Source organism: Lampetra planeri, chromosome 11, assembly GCF_965212315.1.
Source record: "Lampetra planeri chromosome 11, kcLamPlan1.2.h2, whole genome shotgun sequence".
Taxonomy (NCBI): domain Eukaryota; kingdom Metazoa; phylum Chordata; class Hyperoartia; order Petromyzontiformes; family Petromyzontidae; genus Lampetra; species Lampetra planeri.
Genome location: NC_136117.1, coordinates 1,920,316 through 1,942,093, shown reverse-complemented (window position 1 = coordinate 1,942,093; position 21,778 = coordinate 1,920,316). Strand labels below are relative to the sequence as shown.

At 45.6% G+C, this 21,778-nt stretch overlaps 1 protein-coding gene across 1 annotated transcript in view; it reads left to right on the top strand.

Annotated features, from left to right (window-relative positions):
* LOC144721196 (alpha-aminoadipic semialdehyde synthase, mitochondrial-like) overlaps positions 1 to 21,778 on the top strand; it is a 49,477-nt gene that overhangs the window by 26,891 nt on the left and 808 nt on the right. The window contains exons 5-13 of the mRNA XM_078598602.1: positions 2,214 to 2,343; positions 3,260 to 3,370; positions 3,939 to 4,047; positions 13,314 to 13,454; positions 14,232 to 14,399; positions 18,763 to 18,858; positions 19,615 to 19,730; positions 20,253 to 20,341; positions 21,279 to 21,455. Of these exons, the coding sequence (XP_078454728.1) occupies positions 2,214 to 2,343; positions 3,260 to 3,370; positions 3,939 to 4,047; positions 13,314 to 13,454; positions 14,232 to 14,399; positions 18,763 to 18,858; positions 19,615 to 19,730; positions 20,253 to 20,341; positions 21,279 to 21,455 (1,137 nt within the window). The remainder of the gene's footprint in view (positions 1 to 2,213; positions 2,344 to 3,259; positions 3,371 to 3,938; positions 4,048 to 13,313; positions 13,455 to 14,231; positions 14,400 to 18,762; positions 18,859 to 19,614; positions 19,731 to 20,252; positions 20,342 to 21,278; positions 21,456 to 21,778) is intronic.

Below are 21,778 nucleotides of genomic sequence, written 5' to 3'. Positions count from 1 at the left end.
ATGGTGAGTAGTGAGGGTGAGGTTGTGTGGTGGGGGTGAGTGGTGGTTGTGACGGTGAGTGGTGAGGGTGAGTGGTGAGGCTGAATGGTGAGGGTGAATGGTGAGAGTGAGTGGTGAGGGAGAGTGGTGAGGGAGAGTGGTGAGGGTTAGTGGTGAGGGTTAGTGGTGAGGGTGAGTGGTGAGGGAGATTGGTGAGGGAGATTGGTGAGGGAGATTGGTGAGGGAGATTGGTGAGTGGTGAGTTGTGAGGGTGAATGGTGAATACTAAGTGGGAGTGGTGAGTGGTGAGGATGAGTGGTAAGGGTGAGTTGTGAATGGTGAGGGTGAATGATGAGTACAGTCAATATGCACTGCTGTAATCATAGCAGGTACCACCACCACAGAATGTACTGCTGTCATCATAGCAGGTACCACCACAGTATGTACTGCTGTCGTCATAGCAGGTGCCACCACACTCGGTATGTACTGCTGTTATCATACCAGGTACCACCACCACAATATGTACTCCTCTCATCATAGCAGATACCACCACAGCAGCATGCACTGCTGTAATCATAGCAGGTTCCACCACAATATGCACTGCTGTCATCATAACAGGTACCAACACAGCAGTATGCATTGCTGTAGTGATAGCAGGTACGACCTCAGTCGGTATACACTGCTGTAGCGATAGTAGATACTGCTATCGAGTTGGTAGATACCGCTATAGTAAATACTAAAACAGTCAGTATATACCGCTACAGTCAGTCAATACTGCTACAGTCAGTATATACTACTATACAGTCAGTACATACTGCTACGGTGAGTAGCTACTAGAGTCAGTAGATACTATTATAGAGTGAGTAGATACTGCTATAGATTTTGTAGTTACTACTATAGTCAGTGGATACAACTATAGAGTCAGCAGATACTATACAGTTAGTCGTTACGAGTATATAGTCGGTAGATACTACTGTAGGCCCAGTAAATACTACTATGGTCAGTAGTTATTACAGTCACTAAATACTACTACACAGTCAGTAGCTACTACTGGCTCAGTAGATACTACGGTACAGTCAGTAGATACTACTACAGAGTCAATAGATGCCACTTCCTCTGTTGTATGTGTAGTATTGTAAAGTACGGCGGGAGACCACTTGACGGGTAGCACACTTTATTAACACTTGTCTTGCCACAATAACACGTGTGGTCACTACAGCTCACGCTACACGTTCCACCCGACACGTGTGGTTACTACAGCTCGCGCTACACGTTCCACCCGACACGTGTGGTTACTACAGCTCACGCTACACGTTCCACCCGGCTACACACACACAGGCATTCCAGCCCCGTAGCATCCGGGGGAACCTACAGACCCACCCCAGCTTGGGTATGGGTCACGACCACTGGGTCCCGCGGCCCGGCCCTCACACGGACGTCCGGCCCCGGGTCCCAAGGTCCCGCCTCTGAGCCACACAGGGTCCCGGTCCTTACAAGGACAGCGGGACTAGGTGTCTCAGGGCCCTATCTCTTCCTCCTCCGTCTTCCGTCTTCACTGGTCACCAACTCCTCGAGCGCCCGCGCGCACCGCCTTATATAGCCCTCCGCTCCCGAGGAGACAGAGCCTATGCGGACCGCGATGTGAGCACCCACCCTAGTCGACCAATCACGACGCGCTGCCACACGATCCCTTTTTCCAGCTTGTGTCAGCGCACAACCAATCACCACGCGCTGCCACACGATCCATCACTGTCAGCGCGCGTCACCACTACACAGCCAATCACCACGCGCTGCCCCACGATCCCTACTGCCAGCGCGTATCACCCCTACACTTACACCACAGTCGATTGGCAGGTCCCATGTGGTGGGGTAAAGTGTGGGTACTCCCACCTTGTCAAAGACATCCAGACAGTCTGGAAGCAAAGGTGAAATACATTCAGGAGGTGTTCTCTAGAGATCATTCTCATGCATGGCCTTCCACCAGCAGTGTTATAAGACGGTTATTTTACCGCTGCACCGTTATCTCTTCCTGTTGAGGACAAATGCACGACTATCATCCTCTGGTTAATATGGAGGAATGCGTGTTATTGGAGTGTGTGTGGATCTGCGCTTTTGGGAATGTATTTATGTTAAACTTATTTCGCGCCTTGCGTATCCAACCGTGCTAACTGGAAGTGCGGGGGAAGGAATGGTTGGGGAGAGCGGTTGACGGTGCGGGTATGTGTGCGGTGCAGCATCAGCCCCAGCCTGGCAGGTGACAGAGAAGGCCAAGCGATACCAGAACATCTCAGCCGTTGTCATTGATGTCTCCAAGGAGCAGAAGGAGCTCTCAAGTCTCGTCAAAGCACATGACCTTGTTATAAGGTATATTTTTTACTCTTACGCCTACCGGCATCATCGTCCCAATTCTCTTCTGTCCTTGCGTATCGTGGCAGCAATAAGTTTAGGAGCTAAAATGCCAGTGCCGAGGTATGCTAGCTACGACGAGAGGGCTTCAGGAGAGACTTCAATTTGCTGTTCCTCCGTCGAAGGAGCTTGGACTCCATTAGTTAATTACCGTATATGGTCCATAGTTTGCATGGTCACAATCTAGGCAAAATGGACGTCATTAATTTGAAACCAGTTATGATAGTCCCAATAAACTCAACGTGTGCCTTGCACAGCTGTGCAGATATATTTGCACTTTTGTACAAATTGTTAGGCTTATCACCGCCAGTGGGCGGCCTGAGCAGCACCCATCATCGTGCTGTGCCTGAGCCCATTTATCATTGCCGTCTCATTTGCCAGTGAAGTGGGATTTTGTTTGGAAACACAGTGCATTAAACATCGATTTCTATTATAATTAATGGAGAGTGAAGAGTGGCCCACACACCCTTCAATTGTTTATGAGTACAGTCATCCCAAAAAAGATGACCATATAAATGTGAACCCCTAGAATAGGTAATTCACAATGCATTGACATGCCTCTATATTGCCATAAGTAATGGGACAGAGGTTAGGAGCGATGCAATCTGTTCATGTTAAAGTGCTGCATGGATTTATTGAATCAGGGGATCGTGGGAGGTGGTGGCAGCTTGACGTCTCATCCAGCAGTGGATCGAGACTGGTTGATGTTAATGAAGGGGACAACCTGGCTTTTATATGCTGACGAACCAAGGGGGGGGGTGGTATTTGTCGCAATCGCAAACTGAAGGCATGTCTGCGATCACTACTATAATTGTTATGGATGCTGATGATGATGTTGTGGCTTACCATGTTGCCCTTTGCACGTTGCCTTCAGCCTCTTGCCCTACGGAATGCATCCCATGGTGGCACGACACTGCATCAGCCACTCCGTCGACTTGGTGACGCCCAGCTACACGTCCCCCGCCATGATGGAGCTGGATGAGAGGTCAGCAGTGAGGAGTCTTTGAGAAGCTGCGGGATGAGGAGCTTCATTGTACTCTAGAGCACCCTCACGTCGTTGGGGCAGTGATTTGACATTATTGATGAGTACAAACGAGTAGCATGGCTGGCTATGTATGGTGGCGAAGAAGTTCAACATATATACATGTGGCAAGTGGGCATTTTATACAATTCAGTTCATATAAGTGAATACTAATGTAGAGTGCTTGGCTCAGTCTGAAGGTTCTGAGTACAAATTCTGAATGAGGACCGACCCAGTCTTCCACCTCTGGGATCAATGAAAATATTACCACTTTGTGGGAAGTCAATAAAAGTTGTGCTATGGTGAGAATTACACCGCCATAACAATGTAGAATTTACAACTGGTTCAGGGGCGCAAACAGACATATATGGGATGAAAACAGATCTTAAATCATCAAAAGTATAATCTTTTCCATGATTGTTGTCACGTATTGTAAAGGCCCTGCTGAAATGGATATTTTTTATATGGTCTCTGTATTGTCCAATGAGATTTCAGTCCTCTCCAAATGCTTCCAGCTGAGTTTGTTCCCCAGCGCCCGCAACGCCGGAATCACGGTCCTCAACGAGATGGGGCTGGACCCTGGCATCGACCACATGCTCGCCATGAGGATCTTTGACAAGGCCAGGGAGCTGGGTGGACAGGTATGGAGGAGAGTTGTCCATGGTCTCTATGTAATTTCATGAATGTTTCACCTGTAGTTTTGCATCTCTGATTCGGTGCGAAAGACGTTCAACATAGATAGATAGATCGTTTATTGTCATTGTCACCAGTACAACGAAATTTAAAATGCTCACCAGTCAGGGCATCATTCATAAATTTAAATTAAATAAAACAAGAAAATAAAAATAAAATTAAATGAAAGATAATCAATTTATACTATATATAAAAACAGCCCAAGTATACCCACATACCCACATAAGGTTACATTTTGTCATTGCACATCTCTATTTCACATTCAATTGTAAACACTATTACTTAATAATTAATTAGCATTATTGAGTGTGGTGATCGCTGTAGGATAAAAGCTCTGTTTGAATCTGTTTGTCCTTGTTTTGACTGATCTGAATCGTCTGCCTGATGGCAACAGGTCAAACAGTGAGTGTCCAGGGTGTGAAGAGTCCTTTAGAATGATCTGTGCTTTTTTGATGCAACGTGAACTGTGTAGTTCTTCCAGTGTGGGGAGATGGCAGCCGGCGATCTTTTGGGCTGTGTTGATGACCCTCTGGAGCGCTTTCCTCTGAGCCACTGTGCAGCTGGTGTACCATACACAGATGCAGTATGTAAGAATAGACTTTGTAGCCAACACTGATAGGAATATCTGGCTTAAAAAAAACATGTAAACACACAAGTGTAATGACAGTAGAGTCAACCTACGGTGTGAGTGGACTAGTGGCCATGGGCAGTAATGACAGGGGAGTCAGCCTGCAGTACGAATGGACTGGTGGCTATGGGAATGATCGAGAATGGGAGCATTGCCAGGTGATGGAAGAGGACAGTCGTGTCTGCTGGTAGAGCGAGCGGTCTAGAACCAGCGAGAAGGTTCGGGAATGGGGGCATGGCCTTGGACCGTATATAAGGGAGATGCACAGGAGACTCGGGGCTGTCCGAGTGTGAGCAGTTGGCTCCTTATTAAATGAAAACCATCTCAAGACAAGTGCGTCGAAGTCGTCTTTACACAAGGATAAGAATACCCTCGATATCCCGCACCTCCAATTAGCATGGTTGGCTACTTACGGTGCGAAATAATTTTAATATACATACATATACATACATATTTTACATGCTGTAAATTAAGTGCATTTACATTTGTGTAATGAGCGACTTCCGCGACACGTCGTGTAGAGGGTACTTCTTTTATTACTCACACTGGGCACAACACAGGCCAACACTTGCTCTTCCTCACACTGAGTACAACACTCGATATTAACGTCTCGATTGGCTACACACAGCCGATTACTCGGCATGGTCCCCTTGTCCTCGCTCGGTCACGCCACTAGCTGGCGGCTTGACGATGACGGCGATGGAAACTACCCAGGATATCTTCCACGTGGCCAGACGACGGAGAGAGATGTCGGTGAACAGCGACACAGCCAGGACCCCACACACGAGCCCCGAGCTCTGGGTCCACTCCCCCTTATATCCCCCCAGGCGTGGCTAGTCCCCGCCTCCGACCACGCCCTCACGGAGTATCTCGGCTAACCCCACCTGTTACATTTGCCCCAGATACACCTCCTTCCCTGATTGGTTATTACATCTGTGCCCATACCCGTGAGTCCCTTCCCAGGCCAGCAGGTGTCACCCTGTCATTCCATTTGTATGCAATGACCATGCATTGTAAGCTCTGTTAAACAGTTCAGTCGTGGCTTTTCTCCAGAAATGGTTAAATGTCATTCAATGAGAGGTGAGTTCCAAGTTGATGGACCCGCTGACAGCGAGACTGCGAGGTTCAAATCTCATTAACCCATTGAGTGTAACAAAAAGGTCGTGATAACCGACAGCAGTGCGCTTACTAATTTTGCGTCTCAGTCACAGCAATTTACATCTGTAAAATATTGTGCATGTTATCAAAAACTGCACTATTAGTATTATTATTACTAGCACGTGCACACGTCCAGCAGATAGCACAGAGGAAATCGGTGCAGACACTTGTACCTTTTTTGTTTACGTGCAACACCTGCCGGCGCCGTTCCTTACAAATGGACGGCATGATGTGGCTGTAATTCACGCTTCCGTGCTAATGGGATGTGTGGCCCAGTTGATGACCGGAGTGGACGCACACGCTGGTGGAGCTAAAGACAGTAGTAGTAGTAGGTTTTTACCCTTTCAACTGGTACAAAACTGACACCTTTATACAAGGGATCATGTTTGCAATAACCACAACACAACCAGTCAAAATGCAAACCCGAGACAGCTTTTTTTAGAGCCTAGTCTCTATTGGTGTTGGACCAGATGACGCCAAAAGGTGTACAACTGACAAGAACAGCGCACTATCAGAGTATTGAGAGCTCGAGGTAAGCATTTACACTATGAGACCTCCTTTACCAGTGGCAAAATATAGTAGTAGGTTTTTACCCTTTTAAACTGGTACAAAACTGACACCTTTATACAAGGGATCATGTTTGCAATAACCACAACACAAGCAGTCAAAATGCAAACAAAAAGAAACAACTCTGATAAAGATAATGATATGCACTGTCCTTGAAGTTGATTGGTCCACACCCGAGACAGCTTTTCTTAGAGCCTAGTCTCCATTGGTGTTGGACCAGATGACGCCAAAAGGCGTACAACTCAAAAAACAGCGCACTATCAGAGTATTGAGAGCTCGGGGTAAGCATTTTCACTATGATACCTCCTTTACCAGTGGCAAAATATAGTAGTAGGTTTTTACCCTTTCAACTGTCAAAATGCTTGTGTTGTGGTTATTGCAAACATGATCCCTTGTATAAACGTGTCAGTTTTGTACCAGTTGAAAGGGTAAAAACCTACAACTATATTTTGCCACTGGTAAAGGAGGTCTCATAGTGTATATGAGCTAAAGACAGTTTTGTTCTACACAAGAACGAAGGCCCGTAGCAGAAAGCTTGGTGAAAGAAAGAAAAAAACTGCACGCGAATATATCTGCCAGGCCCATGTACCCAATGAGTTCCGATTGATAGGGGGGGAACAGTCAACCGGGGGAGTGGGAAGATAATTTATTGCTTCACTTACATGAAAAATCACGTCGGTAAATCGTTCGGTTTTCTGTGATGTAGGAGAGGTGAGTGGCAATGGCTGTGGAGGATAAAATAAAATGGAGAAGGGTGGTGGGGGAGAGGATGAGTTAGACATATGGGTGGGGAGTCCCAGGCTTGTTTGGTGGAAGATGGGAGGGGGGAAGAGAAGTGGAGGGTAAACTGGGGGGCGGGCGAGCTGAAGTCACTTTTAGAGGAGTCCACACGACTGGTGATGAATGCGTGTGACTTGCGTCTGAGATGCATCAGAAGTCGATCAACGCTACAATTGTACGTGCGTGCCGCTATTGATGACAGCAACCCGCCAGCTGCAACGTCGTGTATGTAGCAGAGAATGTCCGTTCAGGGTGAAGGTCGACTTTACAGAGGCAACTTGACATCAGCAGAAAGTGAGACCTCCTGTGCCAGTGGGACCAAAATTACAAAGAACAACTAAAATCTGAATAAAAACGAAAGCATGCCGTTTTCGATTTGCTGTTTGTTTTTGCATAATTCACGAAGGCCGATTAATTTTTGTGTACGTTTTTCTGTGCTGTTTGATATCCTGATGATTTGGCTTGCACAAAATGTTATGAACACATGAACGCATGCATAGTTGTGAGTGCCCATGCCATTGGGCCAGTTTTACATGACTTGGTAGGTGACCTCTATTGGGTGTCCAGTAATTTATGTGTGGATGTTAAAGATGTTGCGATGTAATTTACAGGTATTGGCCAATAAGTGATGTTAAACCATTACACTGGTCTACAGCCAAAATGCTTCCAAAATAAATGTAGTCGAAGTGTACTCATTTTGGGTCACAGAGAATGAAAATTATGCTTAGAATTATTGATTGGCTCTAGTTTTCAAGATATGCTACTGGGTCAATATATACGACCCTTGACTTGGGAATGGCGGAGGATAAGTGAGTTATAAAGGGAAGGGATCTCAATTTAAACCAAAAATCACTAAAATACATCTTTGACTGGATCTATGAATGAATCTATGACTGGGTTTGGACAGTACTTGCTTTTTGAGCAAAACAATTAATGATGCAATCTGAACCTGCTATTGCATCATACATGATATAAATTGCATCATGTTATTCCTAGAAGTCATGGATGATGCAATCATAACGCAGCTTACATCCTTCTGCTGAACAAATTGCCCTATATCAGCTCTAGAAATCATAGTGTCGTACTCTCTTATTTTTCAGTATTTGATTTTGCAAAGGGACACATTTCTGTTTAGTCAAAGTGAGCAGAGATGCCTCGTACTTGTGTGAACAAAGCAGATAACTTCTGCTATATTTGTGGTGAAGTGACTTTTGCATCACAAAGGCGCAGTATAACCACAATGGTTAAGAAAGCCTATCACCTTTATTTTGGCTGCAAAATTAGATATCAGGACAAGATATGGGCCCCACACATGCTGCAACACTTGATCCTCATGGCGGTACCCTGGTGTACCAAATAAAACAAAATTAAATATTATATTTCTGGGACACTATTTTTTCCAGGGGTGTACTTAACTCCGCGACTGGGGTACCAATTAATCCTTAATCAGTGCTACTTCGCGATGTCGAAACGCAGCGAGGACGATTGCGCTGAAACCCTGAATGCTCGTATGCACCATAGTGCACCATGTACAGCTCGTCGAGATGAGTTAATTGCTGCATTGCCGACCATCAACAGACTAAAAATTACTGCTTTACGGACATTATGTGAGAGCCGCGGTACTATGGTACCCTGGGGTACCGCCATAAGGTTCACTTGTGAAACAAATCTTTGCTAGTAGTTGAACAGGAAAAGGAAATATATGACCTTTGGCAGTGCCACTGATTTTGAGAGAGCCAATAGATCATATCAGCAATTGTTACTTCTGCATGGCACCTCCAGTTGGGAAAGGTGTGTCAAAGAATAAAAAGTGGACTGCATTATCCAAACATTCCATCAGCTATATGCCCAGTACCCCACAGAGAAGGACTGCCGGTTCCTGATGTACCAGAATAATTCTCACTTGAGTCAGACGAGGAATAGGATGGAACTTCTGGACCTGAACCATCAAGGTCACATGACCCAGATGTTCTCCCATCCTCTTCTGAACCACACCGCATAACACAAGGTGAACTGAAAGACCTTGTCAGGGATTTGGAACTACCCAAGAGTAAGGCAGAGCTGTTGGGCTCCAGACTGCAGCAGTGGAATCTCCTGGAAGGTGATGTTAGGGTTTCCATGTTTCGTGACTGTCAAAAGGATCTTGTCCCATTCTTCTTCATGGAAGGTGATCTTGTAGCCTCCAACAACATCGATGGTGTGATGGCAGCCCGAAACATCGTTCATGATCTAGATGAGTGCAGACTGTTCATTGATTAATCGAAGATGAGTCTTAAAGCTGTTTTGCTGCATAATGGAAATGTTTTGCCATCAATCCCAGTTGGTCATGCAGTCCATATGAAGGAAACCTATAACAACATGAAAACACTTTTGAGGTGCATAAACTGAAGGAAACCTATGACAACATGAAACAACTTTTGAGGTGCATAAACTATGATCAACATCAGTGGCAACTTTGTGGCAATTTGAAGGTCTTGCTTGGTCTGCAGACTGGATACACAGTACTGCTGTTTTCTCTGTGAATGGGATAGTCGTGCAAGATATTACCACTACATAAAGATAGATTAGCCACTCTGACAGTCATTGGAGTGTGGGAGGAAAAGTGTTTAGCATCCACCACTTGTTGAATCAATGAGGATTCTGTTACCACCCTTACACTTCAAGCTGAGTCTGATGAAGAACTTTGTTAAAGCCATTGACAAAACACAAGCAGCTTTCAAGTACCTCCGTGGAAAATTTCCAGGTTAATTGAAGCTAAAATTAAGGAAGGTGTCTTTGTTGGTCCTCAGATTTGTGAACTTCTTCGAGATGATGCATTTGACAGTGCACTGCGTGGCAAGGAAACGATGGCATGGAAAGCCTTCCAGTTAGTGACAACAAATTTTCTCGGAAACAACAAGGCAGACAACTAGAGGTAGTTGGTGGAAAACTTCTCAAGGAACACAAAAGCCTTAGTTGCAACATGTCACTACAGATAAAAAAAATTCACTCTCACCTAAATATTTTCCCAGAGAACTGCAGAGTAGTGAGCGACAAGCATGACGAGCGATTTCACCAGGACATTGCAACAATGGAGAAACGCTATCAAGGCAAATAGAGCCCATAAATACTTGCAGACTATTGCTGGACAGTGACAAGAGATGCTCCATTTAATGAATACAAGAGACAAGCCAAGACGCCCTGAGTAGACACTGCATAATGACTCCATTATGTACTTATATATACATAATAGTTTTTGCCTTTTGTTTCATAATACATTTTATTTATATATCCCTTTTTAAAGTGTTACATGAACAGGACAGGTGACATGTTTTCATGTAAAGCAACCGTAAACACATGAAAAGACCTCAGTTTACAATTTATGAGTAAAACTATACTATCTACACAATATACATAGATGTAAAATGTAAAAACTTAAATATCTTGGGAACTAGCCAATCGGTTGTTTCAATTGTCATATTTGAATTCAACACATCAAAATCTATAATAAACAGCATATTTCATCTCTGAAGCAGACGACTTCTAAACAATTGTAGACCAGTGTTACCTGCAATTATATTGTACCGGAAATATCGTCATGTAGCCACTGCTGTGTCTCTCTGTCTTTCAAAAGTGGACTCAAGTGGAAACTGATGTCATGATCAATTCACAAATCCCAAAATTATTTGGGGTTTTTGATAAATATATTTGATAGAACCGTAATTTTATATTAAAGCCTAATGCTGTATTGGTCGGACCATACTTCACCACGCTGCTCAGTGTGGGTTTCAGAAGTATGAACCCTAAATAATAAATTATATTTCACTATGAGTGAACCCATTGAGTCCGCAGGTTTAATTTTGCGAAGGCGCCGTGAAATACATTCGAGTACATGCAGTGCGATAGACATTCAAAAGACAAAAACAAAGATCCCCTATATAGCCTTAACCGATTGTTGGGGCAAGTGCTGTTAGCAAGCACCTATGAAGGCCAGCATGGTACACGGGGGGGGGGGTGGGTCGCCAGTACCACGCCCGGCCACCTTTGTCTCCCAAGCAGCAATGTTTACACACTACACCAGGTACTCATTTTAGGCTGAGTAGACCTAGGGGAGGCCCAGGGCCAGTTCAAATAATCGTTACTTGTGTTTGCAATGAGCGGGAATCGAACTCAGGTCGCCAGGTTTGTAGCGCAGCTCACTAACTGCGACACCACTGCTCCCCACAACACACACACACATGCACACGTACAGTGAGGGAAAAAAGTATTTGATCCCCTGCTGATTTTGTACGTTTGCCCACTGACAAAGAAATGATCAGTCTATAATTTTAATGGTAGGATTATTTGAACAGTGAAAGACAGAATAACAACAACAAAAATCCAGAAAAACGCATGTCAAAAATGTAATAAATTGATTTGCATTTTAATGAGGGAAACAAGTATTTGACCCCCTCTCAATCAGAAAGATTTCTGGCTACCAGGTGTCTTTTATACAGGTAACGAGCTGAGATTAGGAGCACACTCTTAAAGGGAGTGCTCCTAATCTCAGCGTGTTACCTGTATAAAAGACACCTGTTCACAGAAGCAATCAATCAATCAGATTCCAAACTCTCCACCATGGCCAAGACCAAAGAGCTTTCCAAGGATGTCAGGGACAAGATTTTAGATCTACACAAGGCTGTAATGGGCTACAAGACCATCGCCAAGCAGCTTGGTGAGAAGGTGACAACAGTTGGTGCGATTATTCCTAAATGGAAGAAAAACAAAAGAACTGTCAATCTCCCTCGGCCTGGGGCTCCATACAAGATCTCACCTCGTGGAGTTGCAATGATCATGAGAACGGTGAGGAATCAGCCCAGAACTACATGGGGGGATCTTGTCAATGATCTCAAGGCAGCTGGGATCATAGTCACCAAGAAAACAGTTGGTAACACACTACGCTGTGAAGGACTGAAATCCTGCAGCGCCTGCAAGGTCCCCCTGCTCAATAAAGCACATCTGAAGTTTGCCAATGAACATCTGAATGATTCAGAGGACAACTGGGTGAAAGTGTTGTGGTCAGATGAGACCATAATGGAGCTCTTTGGTATCAACTACATGGCAGGATCTTGTCAATGATCTCAAGGCAGCTGGGACCATAGTCACCAAGAAAACAGTTGGTAACACACTACGCTGTGAAGGACTGAAATCCTGCAGCGCCCGCAAGGTCCCCCTGCTCAAGAAAGTGCATATACATGCCCGTCTGAAGTTTGCCAATGAACATCTGAATGATTCAGAGGACAAATGGGTGAAAGTGTTGTGGTCAGATTAGACCAAAATGGAGCTCTTTGGCATCAACTCAACTCGCCGTGTTTGGAGGAGGAGGAATGCTGCCTATGACCCCAAGAACACCATCCCCACCGTCAAACATGGAGGTGGAAACATTATGCTTTGGGGGTGTTTTTCTGCTAAGGGGACAGGACAACTTCATCGCATCAAATATTGGGTGAGAACCTCCTTCCCTCAGCCAGGGCATTGAAAATGGGTCGTGGATGGGTATTCCAGCATGACAATGACCCAAAACACACGGCCAAGGCAACAAAGGAGTGGCTCAAGAAGAATCACATTAAGGTCCTGGAGTGGCCTAGCCAGTCTCCAGACCTTAATCCCATAGAAAATCTGTGGAGGGAGCTGAAGGTTCGAGTTGCCAAACGTCAGCCTCGAAACCTTAATGACTTGGAGAAGATCTGCAAAGATGAGTGGGACAAAATCCCTCCTGAGATGTGTGCAAACCTGATGGCCAACTACAGGAAACGTCTGACCTCTGTGATTGCCAACAAGGGGTTTTCCACCAAGTACTAAGTCATGTTTTGCAGAGGGGTCAAATACTTATTTCCCTCATTAAAATGCAAATCAATTTATAACATTTTTGACATGCGTTTTTCTGGATTTTTTGTTGTTATTCTGTCTCTCGCTGTTCAAATAAACCTACCATTAAGATTATAGACTGATCATTTCTTTGTCAGTGGGCAAACGTACAAAATCAGCAGGGGATCAAATACTTTTTTCCCTCACTGTAGGTAGCAGAACATGGATCACACATCTCATTGTGCGTGCGTCCAGGTGGAGTCGTACGTCTCCTTCTGTGGGGGCCTCCCGGCGCCCGAGTGCTGTGACAACCCTCTCCGCTACAAGTTTAGTTGGAGCCCTCGCGGGGTGCTCACCAACACCATGGGGGCTGCTCGCTTCCTACGCGGCGGCCAGGTAGCCAGCAGCGATGGACATCCTCGTTCCGGCGTTTTTCGCACCCATTTGTCTGATCTGTGTCACGTGACAATCCCTGAATGTGGTGTTTCGCTCAATTCTTATAGGCATCTTAAGCATTGTGCATGAAGGCACAACAATGATTAAGATGGGCATAGTCTGAGAGTAGGGGACGATATAGCCATGTCGTATTTACACCATTAGGTCATTGAGTAATTTGTGGTTCTTTTTTTATGGGCTCTGGTAGCAGGTTATGTCATAGCAGCTACTATGCACTGATTAAAAACATTCTTATTCAAACGTATTGGTAGGTAACTTTTGATTTTCATTGATTGCTATTTTTAGCATTGACTGGAGAAGAAAATGGAACGAAAGCTCAAACGTGTGTAAATAAGCATGGCGCGATGCTTGAGTCGAGAAACACGCGGATTATGGGACATGTACCGGTTAAAGGCACCATTATGACAGTTAAATGTTAGTAGGTCTGGATAGATGCGTCACTCGACGACACGATGGCTGGTGGGTAAAAAAAACAAGGGAGTGCCGCACCTTTAAGTGAACGTGGCCAAGAGGAGCGATTAATTCAGCTCGGGTACAGGTGCTGGGAATTATGATGCCTCGTGGAGGCCTTCATCCAGCAGTAGATAATCATGGCTGATGATAATAACTTTTGATAATTCCAGTATAAGTTCGCACTTGCTGTGATAAGGCATGTGTGTCTGTTGTATCCAGCAAGTGATGTGACGTCTGAAATATCGATGAGCTGCCATCTGACAGGTGGTGGAGATTCCGGCTGGGGGAGCCTTGCTGGATGCGGTGGAGCCAATCGACTTCATGCCTGGCTTCAGCCTCGAGGGGTTACCCAACAGGGACAGCCTGAGCTACGTCAAGGACTACGGGGTGCATGGCACTACCACGTTCTTCCGAGGCACCCTCCGCTACAAGGTGTGCGGTCTACATACAGTGAGGGAAAAAAGTATTTGATCCCCTGCTGATTTTGAACGTTTGCCCACTGACAACGAAATGATCAGTCTATCATTTTAATGGTAGGTTTATTTGAACAGTGAGAGACAGAATAACAACAAAAAAATCCAGAAAAACGCATGTCAAAAATGTTATAAATTGATTTGCATTTTAATGAGGGAAATAATTATTTGACCCCCTCTCAATCAGAAAGATTTCTGGCTCCCAGGTGTCTTTTATACAGGTAACGAGCTGAGATTAGGAGCACACTCTTAAAGGGAGTGCTCCTAATCTCAGCTTGTTACCTGTATAAAAGAGACCTGTTCACAGAAGCAATCAATCAATCAGATTCCAAACTCTCCACCATGGCCAAGACCAAAGGGCTTTCCAAGGATGTCAGGGACAAGATTTTAGATCTACACAAGGCTGTAATGGGCTACAAGACCATCGCCAAGCAGCTTGGTGAGAAGGTGACAACAGTTGGTGCGATTATTCCTAAATGGAAGAAACGCAAAAGAACTGTCAATCTCCCTCGGCCTGGGGCTCCATACAAGATCTCACCTCGTGGAGTTGCAATGATCATGAAAACGGTGAGGAATCAGCCCAGAACTACATGGGAGGATCTTGTCAATGATCTCAAGGCAGCTGGGACCATTGTCACCAAGAAAACAGTTGGTAACACACTACGCTGTGAAGGACTGAAATCCTGCAGCGCCTGCAAGGTCCCCCTGCTCAAGAAAGCACATCTGAAGTTTGCCAATGAACATCTGAATGATTCAGAGGACAACTGGGTGAAAGTGTTGTGGTCAGATGAGACCATAATGGAGCTCTTTGGCATCAACTCAACTCTCCGTGTTTGGAGGAGGAGGGAATGCTGCCTATGACCCCAAGAACACCATCCCCACCGTCAAACATGGAGGTGGAAACATTATGCTTTGGGGGTGCTTTTCTGCTAAGGGGACAGGACAACTTCACCGCATCAAAGGGACGATGGACGGGGCCATGTACCGTCAAATCTTAGGTGAGAACCTCCCTCAGCCAGGGCATTGAAAATGGGTCGTGGATGGGTATTCCAGCATGACAATGCCCCAAAACACACACGGCCAAGGCAACAAAGGAGTGGCTCAAGAAGAAGCACATTAAGGTCCTGGAGTGGCCTAGTCAGTCTCCAGACCTTAATCCCATAGAAAATCTGTGGAGGGAGCTGAAGGTTTGAGTTGCCAAACGTCAGCCTCGAAACCTTAATGACTTGGAGAAGATCTGCAAAGAGGACTGAGACAAAATCCCTCCTGAGATGTGTGCAAACCTGGTAGCCAACTACAAGACACGTCTGACCTCTGTGATTGCCAACAAGGGTTTTGCCACCAAGTACTAAGTCATGTTTTGCAGAGGGGTCAAATACTTATTTCTCTCATTAAAACGCAAATCAATTTATAACATTTTTGACATGCGTTTTTCTGGATTTTGTTGTTGTTATTCTGTCTCTCACTGTTCAAATAAACCTACCATTAAAATTATAGACTGATCATTTCTTTGTCAGTGGGCAAACGTACACAATCAGCAGGGGATCAAATACTTTTTTCCCTCACTGTACAGAGGAACCTTTTTAAGTGAAGCGTAACACTTGACACTATCATTTTGAAAATATGACATGTGACGTCCTATTTTTTTTTCCAACAAGCCGTAGTTTTTATTTAGGATCTCAACAATCCTCCTTTGTGGACTTTACATGCCAACCATTTGTTTATTAAGTTGTCGAGCCAGGCTGGGCCAGGATTGGGCGATCGGAGAGTGCTAATTAGATATTTCCTGAGTTACGCGTGCCATGACGACGGTCACAGCTAAAAAATAAACCATGCCCTTGACGACGCGCCTCAGCGTTGAGGAACGAAGTGGCCGGGTGGCTTGGGGGACTTAGCAACTGGCCTGAGACTACTGGAAGCCGGCGTTCTAATCCGAGTTTTAGCCACACTTCATGAAAACGAGGATCTGAAGTGTAATGGATCAATGTCCTTAACCGAGTCACTCTGCGCGCGACAATGCACTGATTCGTAATTGTAATTAAATTCTTATGTTCGCAATATATATTGATGGCATAATGTACACTAGAATGCACTTTTGTTATTTTTGCAGATTATACCAATAATTTTTGCAGCTTTTAAGTGGGGGGAGGCCCAGGGCAGGTTCAGATGTCGACTGCCACTGATATTAGCCGTCCCAAAGGAATCCAACTCAGGTTGCGAGGGTTATAGCACAGTGCGCTATGCAAATACATTTGAAGAAGTGAGAGGAAGACTCAATGTGGTAGAAATCACGGAGAAGATGAGACAGAAAAGACTGGTGTGGTTCAGTCATGTGGAGAGACAACAGGAACATGTGGTCTAGAAGGTGCAAGTGATGCAAGTGGAAGGAAATAGATCAAGAGGAAGGCAGAAAAAGAGGTTGGGCGATATTGTGCGATTGGACATGGTGGCCTGAGGAGCGGAAAGAGAGATGGCGCAGAACAGGGCAGCGTGGAGAAGGTTGGCAATGACAGCGGACCCCACATGAGTAGGACAAACGCGTGGGAGAAGAAGAGTAAAGTACGTGTGTCGGCATCGTTACACTTATAGAAACTATATATCTATCCTATACATTCATTCTGTGACCTTCATGTATGTTGGGTAAATAACTGTTTCAGTAATTTATTTTAGGGCAGTTTATTCCGAGCAATGGAGATTGTGAGAGAAGCATCTGTCTTTCTTACGTGGAGAAAGGGGTTTTTGTTGCCGTGTGGAATTTCAAATTGAGTGATTTGCTGGTAAATTATATCATTGGGATGTTTGAGCAATACCATCTACATTGTACGTTTATTTATGTTTAGCTATGCGAGCAAATCGGGGAATCCAGAGGAAACCCATGCCAAACGGGGGGAGAACATACAAACTCCCACACAGGAATCGAACCCAAGCACCTTGTTGCTGTGAGGCACGAGTTGTACCACTGCTCTACTCAGCCTGCGTTTACATTAACAATTCTCAAACCCAAAACCTCTGTGCAGAACGTGTCAGCTGCTCGAGCCCTTCAGGAACTGCAATGCGGTGTATCACTGGGAATCCTGAAGTCGACAACAATACCCTGGCTGCCCATCTGCCGCAATGCCTGCAACCCTCCAGGGAAGTTCTGCGAATCGAAGAAAACGGTCGTCTTCCCATTCACCAGGACCTCAATACCGTGCCTCGCCATTGCTTGAAGTCACGCCGCAAGCCCTTTTGAACCCATGTGCCTCACCTTCAATAATGTGAATTCAACCCCAATGAAGCTTGGAGAGCTGAATATAGTTCAGAAGAACTCACAAACAAACACCTTGTGAAAGATCAAACGCAGAATATCCCTGGATTTGATCTTCCACGAAGCTCAGGGCCCACCCTAAACTGCATCGAATGCACAAACTATGGCAGATGCGGATACCTGATGCACAAATGGAAAATGTAAAACTCTCCAGTAGTGTGCGAACCTGGTAATCCAGAACAGACCATACAACAGTGGCGGCTCCTGCAAAATCTCTCAGGGGGGGCAAATGTCTGGATGATTGATAAGGATAAGGTCCACCCATGCAATGGATAAATTAACAGCTTAAGCATGTAAAGGCAACTTCACTTCTTTAATATTAATGAAAAATAAAGTGACTCTTACAATACATCTTGTTTGTTTCTATACTCACTATTAATACAATCCACTCCGTTTCTTTTATTAAAGATTCCACTAGGTGGCGACAAATAATATTGTTGGATGAAACGTGCTTACGTATGATGACGTAAGCACGTTAGTGCGAGCCCTCCCGGAAGCCATAGAGAAATCATTGCAGCGCCCGCCGTTCGAAAAAAAACATCTTTGAATGTAAGTCTATGGGAACACTCTGGGCGATTCTCAGCCGGAGTGAAATCGCCCAAAAAGAGGCGGTACTCCACAGAACGTGACATGACGCTGATTGGACTATATCCAGAGGCACAGTAACGGCTCGCGAAACTCTGTGGTTGAATGACATTGGTGGTGCGTCGCCCAATCGCCCTAATGAAGAAACCGCCCCTGCCATACAACATATAACTACGCAATGCCCGACCCACAAATAGTAAAGAGACATCACAGCGATGATACACTCTGCTGCTTCTCACGTGGTTGTCTGGCTTGACCATTTGGATGTGAAATTAGAGTTGTTTCTCTGCATCTACATCAGCCATACAAAAGAAGAAGAATACGGAACTTGGTGTGGTTTCTGTCACGATTTTCTGCAGGTGTGACCCTGTGACGATATCCCCTTGTGTGTGGCTGGCTGTTGCTATGGATGTGCTCCCTGTAAATGCAGGGCTTCTGCAAAGTGGCCAAGGCATTGGTGCAGATGGGGCTCATGAACCCGGAGCCACACCCGGCCCTGCAGTTGGGGGGCGCTACTCTCACATGGGTTCGTTTTACATGCAAACACCTAACTAAAGTATTTTATGACGTGCATTCTTTGAAATGTTTAATGCATTATTTGGCAATTCTGCGTTGGCAGTGGTGCACAAACACAATTATTTGACAATAGTGTTGATTGTATCTTCATTGGAAATCAAAGAGCATCTTCCAGATCCACGTATATTTATTTTTGTATAATTTTTTTTTTTAATGATAAAGACATTCTCTTGACAATATACAATATTCGGGTTACAATGTTTTCGTCACAGTGCCCCATAATTGCTTGAGCAAGGTCTGCTTGTAACAGGATAGAGTTACACACGATGACGAGTCTCAATGCGATGTGATCTGCACCTTCAAAATGTAACTTGCATCCGCCACACTTCATCAGCACAGTGCAGTGTGGGGTAGAGCAATTCTTCTGCTGCTGCTCCGCCTGGGCAAATAAGTCTAAGTCTCACATTTGCACTTCATGCATCTTGTGAAAATTGGGCCGGATATATCGTGAAATTGCCGTTCATGGCAGCGGGACACAGATGTCTCAACCATCCACCACACAAATGTGGACAAAAAGTAAAAGTGTTTCGTTACATCTCGATTATAACCTCATGGACACTAAATTAATGTGGTGGTCTGATGTGGCATATATTCTTGGCAAAACTGCCTTAACACTGTCGTTGTACCTGCCCTGCTACATCACTTGTTTGCTGCACCACACTTAGCTGGGTGGTGGCGGCGATGTTGCGATTGTGGTGTGACGCAGCGGGAGTTGGTGTGCTCGGTGCTGGGAGTGGATGCGTCCGTGGGGAAGGAGGAGCTGCAGAAAGCCGTGCTGCACCGGCTCAAGGGGAACGAGGACAGCCTGCCTGCCCTGCTGCAGTGAGTTCGTGGCTGCTTCTCTCCAGTCAACCCAAGACTGCAGCAGCACATCCACAACTAGCTTTTTTTAGGGTGCCACAGTGGCAAGATATTAATTACCTCGCCTGGTATGCAGGAGAGAGGTGGGTTTGATCCCAACCCTGACGCCTGTATATTTGGAGTTTGCATGTTCCCCGTGGTTGCGTGTATTTTTCGCTGAGTCCTCCAGTTATTTTCCCTCTGCATTTAGAAACATGCGTTTCGAGTATTTGGCTGCAATAAATATCCATATGATAAGCCACTTCGTTGATCTATCATGTGGCCAGGTCGCTTCTAAAAAAGAGCTATATAGCTCAGCGGGCCTTACCTGGTAAATAAAAATAGTAATCTTATAGCTTGATCAGTGCACGGGTGGCTACTCAGAATGGCACCCAAGAATTCCCTGCGCTGCAGCTGCGCGCGTGTGCTGACGTGGAATTATTGTCCCCCTGACGAGCCACCGGGCCCACCTGCTGCGGGTCACCGTGCTGCATTGTGTTGCAGGCTGGGATTGCTGGGCGAGGAGCCCGTGGGAGAGGCATCCAGCCTGGTGGATGCCCTGGCCGGGCATCTTGAGAGGAACCTTTCCTTTGGTAGATCCCTGTCTGTCTGGCACGTGTGTGAAATGTTATTCATATTCAAATCTACAAAAGTATTTCGGTTGTTAAATGGACCTTTGGCCATGGGTGGAGTTTGCGGGAGGGGGGGGGGGCACGGGGGGAGCAACGCCTTGCCCCCCCCCCCCACCATAATGGACACTTTTATTAGTTTATTTTCAGTCTTTTACAATTAAGATACAAATGTTTTATTAATTATAGGTACCTACAATCCTAATGTGAGGGAAAAAGCAAGTCCCTGCCTCCCCCCGCCCCCAAATAGAGAAGTCAAACTCCACCTATGCCTTTGGCTGGGCCAAATTCAGCCCAGTGACTTAGTGGCGGATCATTTAGAAGTTAAGTAGATTTTTGGTTGTCGTGAACGTGATCGATCGCACACGTCCACGCGCAAGCTTGCGGGCATGTTACCCCTGCGCCATTTGGCGGCGAGGCTGATCAATACAAGCGGTGCCACAATGCTTCAAATCAGCACGATCCTCACCTAGTATGAAACGTTGAGTGCAGCACTCTGAATTTAATCTACAATAAATGCGCATGCTTACTATCAGTGTTAGAAACTGTCTATTAGGAAATGCATTTGAACTACGATGACATTGCAGTGATGCATCACCAACGATGCACTAAATCACAAAAAAAAACAGCACACTTTCTAATTACATATCGTTCACTTCTGTTTACTTGCAAAGTTCAGTCACTAAAACCAATACATCTGAATGTGTTGCAATGTAACGGGCCCACACATTGTATCGGGCCCGCGCATTGCTGTATATTAAAAAGAAAGAGATCTGAATTTTTACAGCACAGGGATTTGCTCAGTTATCAAGACGACGCTGGCAACGCGCTGGATTTGACGGCCATCCAACAGAGGTCATGCAGTGGTGCTAAGCAGTGGCGGTGCGTACGGCGTGCGCAGGTCCCGACGAGCGTGACCTGGTCATCCTGAGGAACGAGGTGATCGTGCGCCTGCCCACCGGCGTGCGCGAGAAGACGGTGGTGAACCTGGTGTCCTACGGAGACCGCGACGGCTACTCGGCCATGGCCAAGACCGTGGGCTACCCCTGCGCTATCGCTGCCAAGATGGTGCTCAGCGGTACGAGGCCCAAGGGGTCATTTCCAACCCCGATGCTGATGAGTTTCTCGAGCAGTGCCGTTTAATGCTAATGGCACACAAAGGTGCATGGTACTGCATTTACAGACCACCAACTCTACAGAACTGCGTGGGCAGCCATTTTGTCATTTGGAACCGTGACCATCCCAATGGGCAGCAGTGAAACAAAGACACAACTCGTGGGTTTTTTGTACTGGACGTGTAGTGGAAGAGACATTCATGCTGCAATCTGATTTTATATTGATAGTGCGCCTGATATAATCTGGATGATAAAAAGAGCAGTTTGCAGCGGTGACAATTACTTT